General features: G+C 36.5%; 2 protein-coding genes across 7 annotated transcripts in view; both read right to left on the reverse strand.

Annotated features, from left to right (window-relative positions):
- Positions 1 to 12,071, reverse strand: part of opcml (opioid binding protein/cell adhesion molecule-like) — a 408,742-nt gene that overhangs the window by 40,565 nt on the left and 356,106 nt on the right.
- Positions 7 to 2,357, reverse strand: LOC141376409 (uncharacterized). The gene is made up of 5 exons (XM_073914972.1): positions 2,055 to 2,357; positions 1,055 to 1,181; positions 709 to 952; positions 329 to 602; positions 7 to 224 (listed from the first exon to the last, which is right to left on the reverse strand). Exons 1-5 carry the CDS (start codon positions 2,331 to 2,333, stop codon positions 39 to 41), a joined length of 1,110 nt encoding a protein of 369 aa, XP_073771073.1. The 5' UTR covers positions 2,334 to 2,357; the 3' UTR covers positions 7 to 38.

Raw genomic sequence — 12,071 nt, forward strand, 5'->3', positions numbered from 1 at the left:
TTATTAGACTGTATTGAATTAGAAATTAAATCTTTTGACTAAATACCTAGGGAGTCAGCCCTCATATCTCCTCCAACAATCACATTCTCTCTTCGACTGAGCTGTTCTAGCATTTCACTCTGCCAATTTCTCCACTTGTGGACAATAGCAGGTTCAATGCAAAGTCTTGCATGACAGCGAAATGAATTATTTTTAAAAATGTGTAGTTTCATTGCAGCAAATACCTGACAACAGAGAGGAGAATTTTTAGTACAATGTGCATGCACCCTGTGACAAAATTTATATTATGTTTCTAAAAAAAATGTGATAAATTTTGATAGATAATTACCTTTTCAACTACAAAAAATGATGCACCGCTCAAGTAGACTGCAGCAGAAAGATGCAGGTTGCCAGCTGGAGTACTACCAATAATTGGCTGACTGTTCCATTTTCGTACAAACTCGCAGTGTGGGCAGACTTGCTGTACGCTCAGAAATGTCCCAAGCCTTTGTGACTTTACATCACATCTCCTCTGACACACTGGGCAGTCACTGAAGAGCTCCATGAGGCATGTTTCATAGACAATGAACTTGGCAATGTTATGAACTGGGCATTCTTGGATTCTGTAAAAATAAATATACACATTAACATAATAAAAAAAAAATTATGATGAATGTTATGATGACAATACACAATCTTTCAAATAATTTACATAATGCATAAACTCACGACAAGTCTGTTGGTTCAGTTGCAGATGTGCATTCCTCTGCAGGGTCAAATGTCACATCCGAGTCTTGGGCTATAATTTTTGACTCTGTCAAAGTCTCTTCGGCTTCTTCTTCTTCCTCCTCCTCCTCCTCCAGCTCCAGACGAGGTCTTTTTAGTGAAGGTTTGAGGGGTGTCGAAGTCATAAACACAGTAGAGGACGCTGATGGCACAGTCAGTTCAAAACTGGATATTGTTGTCTGGACACCTATAGTGTAATTTTATGATTAATCTCATTGCACGTTTATAAAGATAATAAAACACGTTTCTAATGCAGCAACTTAAAATAAACTGAGAAATTTTAACTTACTTGTACTCCTGCGTTTAGCCTGAAGCGTCCTAAAAGACAACTGGGTGCCAACACTGTGTAAAGATGTGTGAAAAGTTTCTGTCTGGCAAGCAACATCCACCTTGTTGCTCTTTGTCGACGTCGTGGCCTTTGTAAGAAAACATACATGTTTTAAAATGACCTTTATTTGATTAAAACATACCGATCTTATTGTAAACAACTGCAGACCACGTGCAAGTACAGTGAAAAAAATTACAATAAACATCCCACATACAAAACATTAAAAAAATGTTTAATTTTTTCTACGGTTTCTGTTTCTGATGGCTAAAACCCCTTTATGTACACATTACCACTTAAAGATTCGAGTATTTAGACTGTTTTAGAAAAGCACAATAGCTGTAAACGCGCAAACATCCAAAGTAGCTTTAGCCGCAGATGCTATTTATTTCTGCTTAACATTACAGTATACACATTACAACAAACATCCCACATAAACAACAAACTTTAGCTGTAGCCAGTACTGGTTACTGCTTTATTACAATGTTTATATTTTTCTATGGTTTCTGTTTCTAATGGCTAAAAGCCCTTCTTGTACACACTACTACCACTTATAGCTTCGATTATTTAGATTGTTTTAGAAAAGCATAATAGCAGTGAACACGTGCAAACAAACATCCGAAGCAACTTTAGCGGCTTTTAACTTTTAGATGCTATTCATTTCGGCTTACGATTACAGTACAACAAACATTTAACAACAACAAACTTTAGCTGAAGCCAGTGGTACTGCTTTTTACAATGTTGCTATTTTTCTACGGTTTCTGTTCCTAATGGCTAAACCCCCTTCATGTACACACTAACGTTACCATATGCAGCTTCGAGTATTCAGACTGTTTTTGAAAAGCACAATAAGAGGTAAACACGTGCAAACAAACATCCGAAGCTACTTTAGCCGCAGATGCTATTCATCGGCTTAACATAATTAGAATGCTAAGGCTAGAAGTACATAAAATGTAATACTTACTTGAAGTGAGACAGGATCACGTATTGTAGGAACTGATCCGGTTTTCAAAAACAATTTACTCGCGAATCCGGAGTTGTATTGTCCCGCGTTCTCGAGGCAGTCTACGCTAAAGTGGTTAGCGCAAACATACAACAGTTTTGGTACATTTTCAGGCACCTTGTCTTCAAAGATAAAACTCAGCCACTTAAGCCTCTGTTGCTCATTTGCAGGAAGACGGTGAAGGCTCTTGTGCTGAGCCTTACATCCTAAAATAGCACAAGGGTGTTCTCTCGGTGGCATCGCTTCGACGTTCACGCTGATAATGGCGGAAACGGCAAACGCAGGATATGTTAATACGCGCAGCTGTCAATCAATTCGGTGGGCGGGGGGAATCGCACACCTACGTAATGGTGCGATCGATTTGAAAACAGCTCCAATTGGCCGACCCTTTTTTTTGTAGTTAAATTGAAAAAAAAGGACTGGATGTGTTCATATCACCCCAGTATGATGGTCTATACACTATACCAACACACAGATCTGTCCAAACAGCTTGAAAAGAAGATTTTTTACAATAGGTGCCCTTTAATAATATGTATTATTACCATATTTTTGTCATATTATTTTTTTATGACAAAATAATAACCAATTTATAATCAACATCTTTAGCACAATATCCACATATTTGCACTTAAAACTGTAAATATTAATATATTAACAAATTTTTGCTAAGTAAAAAATGGTCTACAGATTCTATAGTTACATAGTTGACTATTCCATATTTAAAATTTCAAGTAAAAATTGTTGTGCAGTGTGTTTGATTTGTTTAATGAGTATTTTGAACCCACCAAATACTCAAATTTCTGTTCTGCAGAAATCAAATACAATCCTACAGTGCAGGTCTACTCGTTTTCTTTTTTAACTTGAATTGTCCTTTTAGGCCTTTGCTTGTTTTATTTTGTCTTCCAAAGTGACCGTAAGTGACTCTGTCAAGTGTAAGCAGAAGAGCAGAAGTGAGAGGAATGACAGCGGCAGTGAGACGGAGACAGAAGAGCCTGACAGAGCAGCGTTTGAGAGACACAGAGATGGGAAAACTGTCATGGTTCCAGGGCTAAACAAAGCCTTCTCACAGCTGAGACGCTACAAAATGGAGAAGCCACATCAGCCCGATTCCTCTTAACATTTAGAATCGCAGTTTCACCACGTCACACCAGCAAAACTGCTGTTCAGACGAGAGACATCGAGACTGACAGAGACAATGCAGAAACAAAGACACACAAGGGCGGATAACAGGCTGTTTGCATTTCAAATATATATTCATCAATGAAACAATAACACTATCTATCCAAGCTACTGATTTGTTGATTATGATTGATATAGATGGATGGATGGATGGATGGATGGATGGAGGGATGGATGGATGGTTTGTTAATTATAATGAATTGATTGATGGTTTATTGATGACAGACTGACGCACAGACAGACAGACGGATGGATGGTTGGATGGATGGATGGATGAATGGATGGATGGTCCGTTGGTTTATTGTTGGACTGGATGGATGTATAAATGGTTAGATAGTTAAATGGATGGTTGGTTGGTCGATTGATGGATTGTTGGAATTGATGGATGGGTGGATGGATGGATGGATGGATGATCGGTCGGTTGATTGTTGAACTAGATGGATGGATGGATGCATGGATGGTTGGTTGGATAAAAGGCTAGATAGTTAGATGGATGGTTGGTTGGTCGATTGATGCATGGATGGATGGATGGATGGATGGATGAACTGATTTATGACATTGCTTGGATCTGATTATCTGGTGTTCACCAAACATATATTTTGTACTCACCATAAACTATAAACCTACATGTGATTAAAAAACATAAATAAAAAATAATTAAATAAATAAATAAATTACCAAGTCCTAAGTTAGCCCCAACTTAAAACAACTTTAGGGTGGTCTTTAGCTTTAGGTGGTCAACTGGAGGCCAGCTAAACCAAGATAGACAATGAATTACACATGAAAAAAAAAAAAAAAAAAAAAWTATATATATATATATATATATATATATATATATATATATATATATATATATATAATTGTAGGCAAAAAGTATATATACTCTTTGCAAGTGATTTATAGTCAAATCATTGTTATCCATTAATTTAACTGACCAATTACCTAATTAACCAAACTTGCATCAAAATAAACTTCACTTTAAGCTGGATACCACCATCTTGCAAAATAACTAGTCAAATATGATGTACTATCATTGTTATAAACAAAATAAATGAGTTGTTAGAAATTAGTTATTAAAACTACCACCTGTGTGAAAACTAAAATTGTTAATATAGACCACCATACATAAAGTGTTATCCAGTGATTTTGAACTAGTAATGCTAATACTTCATTATTCTCCAATGCTAACGTTGGGTTACGAAACACTCTGTGTTTTTCTCACTCAGCATGAAAGCATTAGTCAAAATGTTCGTCGTTAACAAATAATGAAACAGTCAGATAATGCCATCTCCATCAGATGCTACACATAAAAATCCAAACACACAGGCAGGGATGCTCATTGCACAAATGAATAATGTAAGACCTAATGTAAGCTGCGGTGGTACTTGCAATGTCATTTTGCATTTGTAACAATATCCAGGCAACGTGCTGTAAACGATGGTGATGCAAAGCATGGCATTGCTGTGGAAATGCACACTTACTGACAAAACAATCTTTTTAGATACAGGATTTTAGATAAATAAATGTTTACTTTAAGGGCTTCGAAGGGGACATATCATGGAAATCTTTTCTCATATTTAGGAAAAGATAAAAAAAAAAATGTGCATGTTGAAATGCTACAATCATGTCCCCCGTGCATCTAGCAACCCAAGAAAACATGAAAAGAAGAATACTAGTAACTGTGTTCGATTAAGCTTTTTCTTTTAAAGCATGTTAATAATCAGATTTTGTTCATGCAGTGATGTAAGGAAGATATCTTATTACATAATATTGCACGGTTTTCTAGAATACTTAATTCTGATTGGTCAGTCACAACATTTCAAGCTATGTAACTCCCATATAACAACTGTTAAAATTAATAACACAGGCTCATCAGGTTATTTTGATTAATCTTGATCATCAGTGAATACATTCACAAACATATGTATATTAGTTTGTCTGTCTTGCGATGGTTTTGACTGTTTGGCACCGTTTTGTGACCGGACAATATGTAGGTTAGAGCATGCTTCATTGAGCCATTTTTGTTGTCATTTTTGCAAATGAATAAACAATTACTTACTGCTCAGAACAATGTCTTGTGACATGTTTACATGTTGTGTCAAGTAGACATGTAGTACGTAAAATAAAGTACATCTAGACAGGTGTTTTCACAAATAAAGGTTTTAAGTCTGCCTGGCTTTACTCTGCGATAACAACCGCCTGGATGTACTTTATCCCTTACTTATCACCCATTAATCGGCACGTTTTCAACAGCAGCTGAAATTTTACAATGTTTGTGGCAGAAAATAAAAATCATTACAAATGTATTGCCACTGGAAATTATGATAGAGTTTAATTTCTGAAGGTAAAGTGTTACATGTTTGCAAAAAACAGCAGACCGTTTCGACAACAAGGGTCAGTTCAAACAATGAATACCAATGACTCATTCTTTAACTTCATTAACACAAGTATTTCACTTCAGATGTTTCCAAATGTCCAGCTTAAATTTGTTTTTAGTTGTTAGGCTAAGATTAGCACTGTCTCTGTATTCACAGAAACCAAAGAAGTACTAATAAGAGCATTGTACTAATAATGTAATGTTTATCTGTATAGGCAGCAGATTGGAACAGAGCAGTAATGTGCGAATCAATAAATTCAATCAAGGTTATGCCACAACAACTATATAATCATATCCATTTATCAGTCAGAAATGTCCTGATGCATCCAGAGTTTGTAACCTCTAAGCTTTAATTTTGAACAAGTAAGGATTTAATCTGGTACTGGCCATTTACAACATTGTGGCTGTGTAAAATTAGCTTGTTTTGTTGTTTGTGGAGTATCAGAATAGCATGTAAAGGCTCTGCCCACTTCTGGAAAGCAGCAGCTTATTTGCATTTAAGGGGACACACACAAAAACCAGAAAGTAGATAAGCTATAATAAATGATCTGTGGGGTATTTTAAGCTGAAACGTCACAGACAAATTCTGGGTACCCCAGAGATTTATTTGACATGTGAAGAAAAATGGCATAAATATGTCCCCTATAACAGTCTCATAGTGACCGTCCCGTCGGAGTAAAACTCCAGTGGATTAGTCAGACTCGCTCTGGCAGCTCTTCATTGATCCCACTGTTAATCTGACAGATATCTGATAACCAGCCTGCCCTGCTGTAGGCCTCAAATCTCCACATTACACTGGGCCAGCAACTTCTCACAAGAAAAAATAAATCAAAAATACATGAATATAAATGCAAGTTATATAATATGTAGATATAACTGGGACTGCGATTATGCCAAAGCTCAGCAGATTTCAGCCCGAAACTGATCTGCCATCATTCACAATATTCCTCCTCCTGCCTGTTTGTTTATATGTGTTTCCTCATTATAATTGCATTTTGAATAAATGTTGTTTATAAAACCATATTTGCATACCCAGAAGGAGTTATACCCGTGTTCGCAAGCGAGCAAAAGAACAGTGCTAAAGTTTTGGGTTAAATGATAGTTAGAAAAGTTAGGGATTCAAATAAGGATAGAGGGGGAAACAGAGAGATTGATAGCAACATGTAATTGTAATGTCTTATCAACATTATAAATCCGCACCTCCAACTACAAGCAAAAAAAATATGTTATATATGTACACATTTTGTAAAGTAAATACTGGAATATTATAAAAAGCCACATAAATAAATGAAAACAACTTATTTGGAATTAAACGTTCAGCAAATTTACTAGATTTTATCAGACCAGACATTTATTGATCAGACATTTACAGTTTTTTTTTCTTTTCTGTTTTGATCTCCTCAATCAGTTCATCATGTTAACATGTTTACCGAAGATCTGTTGCACAGCTGATAATACTGTACTTTTTCTTTTTTTTTTTTTATGCAATTGCCTTTCTAACATTATTAATCTGAACCTCCAACTACTAGCACCAAGTTGTAATATATAACATTCAAATACAGTATTATGAACAAACACTCACTGGCCACTTTATTAGGTACACCTGTCCAACTGCTCGTTAACAAATGTTTCTAATCAGCCAATCACATGGCAGCAACTCAATACATTTAGGCATATAGATATGGTCAAGAGCATGTACAAACTGAGCATCAGAATGGGTAAGAAAGGTGATTTAAGTCACTTTGAACATGGTGTGGATGTTGGTGTCAGATGGGCTGGTCTGAGTATTTTAGAAATTGCAGATGTACTGGGATTTTCGCGCACAACCATCTCTAGGGTTTACAGAGAATGGTCCAAAAAAAGAGAAAATATAAGAGAAAAACAAATGCGTTGTTGATGCCAGAGGTGAGAGGAGAATAGCAAGACTTTTTCGAGCTGATAGAAAGGCAAATGTAACTAAAATAACCACTCGTTACAACCGAGGTATGTAGAACAGCATCTCTGAATGCACAACACGCCAAAACTTGAGGCAGATTGGCTACAGCAGCAGAAGACACCACCGGGTGCCACTTCTGTCAGCTAAGAACAGGAAACTGAGCCTACAATGCACACTTGTATGCTTACCAAAACTGGACAATAGTAAATTGGAAAAACGTTGCCTGGTCAGATGAGTCTCGAATTCTGCTGCGACATTCGTTTGATAGGGTCAGAGTTTGACGTCAACAACATGAAAGCATGGATTCATCCTGCCTTATTTCAATGGTTCAGGATGGTAGTAGTGGTGTAATGGTATGGGGGATATTTTCTTGGCACACTTTGGGCCCATTAGTAGCAATTGAGCACTGTGTCAATGCCACAGCCTACCTGAGTATTCCTGCTGACCATGTCCATCCCTTTATGACCACAGTGTACACATCTTCTGATGGCTACTTCCAGTAGGATAACACGCCATGTCAATGTGCGAGTCATCTCAGATTAGTTTCTTAAACATGAAAATAGTTACTGCACTCAAATGGCCTTCATAGTCACCAGAACTTAATCCAATAAAGCACCTTTGGGATCTGGTGGAGATTCGCATCATGGATGTGCAGCTGACAAATCTGCAGCAACTGCGTGATGCTATCATGTCAATATGGACCAAAATCTCCGATGAATATTTCCAGTATCTTGTTGAATCTATGCCATGAAGGATTAGGAGATTTCTGATGGCAAAAGGGGCTCCAACCCGGTACTAGTAAGGAGTACTTTATAAAGTGGCCAGTTAGTGTATTTTGTCAAGCAATGACAGAAACGTTATAAAATGTAAGATAAATAAATGACAACATTATATTTGCAATTTAACATTGAGCAAATTTACTATATGTTATCATTTTATTTATTAATCAAACATTTATTTTTTTCCCTTCTCATTCACTTCTTGTTAACTTGTTTACCAAATATGATATTGTACTTTTGGTTTGAAGGATACAATTAGTAAAATGATCCCAATTTAAACTACAATACCAAAAACACTACCAGAGAAATGCAGAGAAAGAACAAAAAGTGATGCTGTAATTGGACTTTTGACTGCAAATCTTAAACTTTAGTTACTTCGATACAGCAATTAGCTCTGCAGTTTCCTCTCCTTTAGTTACCAAAGGACTAGTTAAAACCGCAAATCTGTAGTTGTCTGCATTTGCAGTGTTTATCCTCTCTGTGTTGTGGCGTGTAAAATAAGCCTCCATTATGCTAAATCTCTCCATCCAATATAAAAGCCTGTAAGAACACAGGCAGAATTATGGAGATATAAAAGTAATCCAAATGATTTCTCTTTAAACCAATTTGCTACAGCGGTCGTACCTGGTAGGCAGAAGCGTGCCGTTAAAGCGCTTAAATGAAATCTCATTGAATTGAGAGTTGTAGCTGTAAAGGAAGCATTTACTTAATTAGTCTGGAAGAGAATAACGCTTGTGGATGTGAGTGTGCGATTCAGAGCTTCCCCGATCAAGAAGATATAATACGATAAAAAAAAGACAATATGACATTGATGAAAACACAACACTTGAGATTAGAGCTCTACCTCTGGCTGAAACCCACTCATATACTGTATGATGAGAGCAAATGCATACATAACATTGCACATAACCACCCACATGCACGCACTAGTGTAAGTAAACAAGTCTCTTCTGCTTCTTCTAGTGCCTCTACTTTAAAGAGTACATCTGCTTGGTTTCATACTCGCGTTTGACCCACATCCGGTTTCAAAGTGCGGGAGGGAGAAAAAAAAAAGGCATGAAAACATTTTCCGAGCCAGGAAACTGCATCCACTCTCTCCTGGCTGGGCTTTCTAGACACAGACAGAATGGGGACAGTTTAATTTGATGTATGGTGATACAATCACACCTTCTCAGCAGAGCAGAAAGAAAGGTTATGAGGAAAAATGATAACGCTTTATTTTACAATGCCCTAATTACCACAAAATAACTACACAATTATCCTGGGGCCGCTCACCGGAGGTCACTTTGCACCCAGTGCCAGGAGAAACTTACAATAATTACGACGCAGACCTGAGAGAAGAGCTTCGCCTGCGTTTGATACCCAATTCTCTTGAAGCGAAACGCTTCTCCTGCTTGGCCGACAGGGTGCTGCGTTTGGCCATTTCACAGATGCCGAAATGAAAGAGGGATTGGGTGGAAAATGAAGTGGGTGGAAGATGGTGTGATAGTAGTGGCACCTGCTGCTTTTCAAGAGTGTCGCTGGTGGGTTTTGGGTTTTCTTTTTGGGCAGGTGGCCTCTAAAAGTGGCTTCCTAAATGATCACACATCCTTTAAATTACTAGTGTCACCCAAAATAATGCCACAAGTAAATTATAAACACAGCACTGGTCTGAAAAGCCCTAATTTCAGCTATTAGTCCTAAATATGGTTTTTACAAAAACATTTCTGTGAAGCATCAGCTCAAATTTTCTCTTGGATCATTTATTATATCCCGATGAAAATGCCCCTTTTTGCATGGAAGCAAACTCTTGCTGTTTTTTTCTTTTTATGTATTGTTCCTCACCACTGGCTTGTTTGGTCGACACTTGTGGAGCTGCACATCGATGGATTTGCTCTTCAGTGTTTGGACTATCAGCAGTGAAATTTAAACCACACTGAACTGAAGTAAACTTTGCTTCAAATCAGACAGCTGGACTGACACAGTTTCAGTTTACTATAAATTAATGTTAAGCTGCTTTGACACAATCAATATTGTAAAAGCGCAATATAAATAAACATGAATTGAAATGAAATCTGTTGTGGAAAAAAAAAACTACAAAACAATACAAAAAGTAAGAGGAAATGTTTATTACTTTCTCTCTTTTTATACCTGACTTTGTCAAAGTGCTCTATACTCTTAGAGGAAGGGGATTAGTTGGTCAGACGTCATTTTAGATTTTAGCTTTTGCTTGTATGCTTGCAATGGAAGTGATAAACAGAGAAAAAAAAAATTTTTTTATGATAGACAAAAGTTTCGAAGGGAGTGTGTAAATGTGATTGGCAAAATAAGGTCATTTTTTAAAGTGCAAAAATATGGGATGAAAAACGTAGACTTCAGAGGAGTGCTATGAATTTAATTCTTTAAATGCAAATAAGATGCTGCTCCCAGCCCCCCTTTGCAAAAGTGGTTGGATGCTTTATAGTAGGGGAGCCCAAACCTTTTCGTATGAAGTGACAAAAACCAAATATGATTAATAGCCATGGGCCAAAGATAAATATACCAAACTATTTTACATTAAAGTTGCCATGGGTAATTTTACAAATTGAGTCCTAAAATGTAAAAATAAACAAAAAACATTGTTTTGAACCATATTACCTAATGCAGTTTAACTTTTTTAATGATAACTTATTGCAATCAAAAAATAAAGAATCACATTTACAACACAGAGCAGTTCAATGCTGAATACACTAGTCAAGCAGAATCTGCCTTTGTCTTGATTTTTTCACCAAAGTCGTCCATCCATCAGGTGAAAGTATGCACATTTTTAATTAAATCTGATTAATTGACACCATTTGAATTGATACGTTAGCTTTTTTGTTGCCAAACAATAAAACAAACAAATATAAGGTTTAATTAAATTTAAAATGACAATCTCTGAATCATCTCCAACAACTCTCTCTCTTCTCAAATGGGATGGTGAGCCAAAGCAATGGTTACCATGGGCCGACTCTGGCCCACTGACCCTAGTTTGGTCATCTCTACTTTACAGCCTATGTCTCAATTACTCCTGCATCAAGCAAAACATCAGAACATGTGTCAAAGCAGTCAGTTTAAACTGCTGATATACAGTTTATTGAGTACAAAGAGTGTACACTTAATGCCAGGTTACCAAACTTTGCTGCGTGATAATTTCTTTAAAGCTGTTAAATACACACAAGTCAAAAACCAACAAAGAGCACACGTAATACTGGTTATGTTTGCGAATAAACAGCTGGTGAAGAAATGTAATGTGAGTCAGTGTATTAAATCTGGGAAGCATCTCTTGGACATAAAGACAACACTACTACACACAAAAATGGTTTTCTTAGTTCAAGTTTTTTATCTTCTTTCTAGTCCTAATATTTTAAAAACCTTAAATCAAGGAGTATTTTCTAGACAAGCAAAACATCTTGTCATGTTTTCAGAAATAATATGTCAAAATTAAAGTCGGTTTTTCCTTAAACAAGCAAACTAATCTGTCAATGGACTAAGCAATATAATATTGTTTTTGTGATGATGAATTTTGACATATTATTTTTAAAAACAAGACTTTTAAGATATTTGGACTAGAAACAAGACAAAAATTCTAAGTAAGAATAGCAAGCCCCCAAAGATTGGGTGGGAATTGTTTAAATTTGGGGTGTTTTGACACGTTAATTCCTAGAGGAAATTTTAGAATGGCAATTGAAGTGTTTAAGGGAGTTCTG

This window comes from Danio rerio, chromosome 10 (genome assembly GCF_049306965.1).
Source record: "Danio rerio strain Tuebingen ecotype United States chromosome 10, GRCz12tu, whole genome shotgun sequence".
In the NCBI taxonomy this organism is placed as follows: Eukaryota; Metazoa; Chordata; class Actinopteri; order Cypriniformes; family Danionidae; genus Danio; species Danio rerio.

Coding starts and splice junctions, on each gene's coding strand:
- LOC141376409 (XM_073914972.1), bottom strand. CDS start 2,333: ATGCCACCGAGAGAACACCCTTGTGCTATTTTAGGATGTAAGGCTCAG. Junction 603..708: donor ACTGAACCAACAGACTTGTC/GTGAGTTTATGC, acceptor TTATTTTTACAG/AATCCAAGAATGCCCAGTTC. Junction 225..328: donor CATTTTTTGTAGTTGAAAAG/GTAATTATCTAT, acceptor CTCTGTTGTCAG/GTATTTGCTGCAATGAAACT.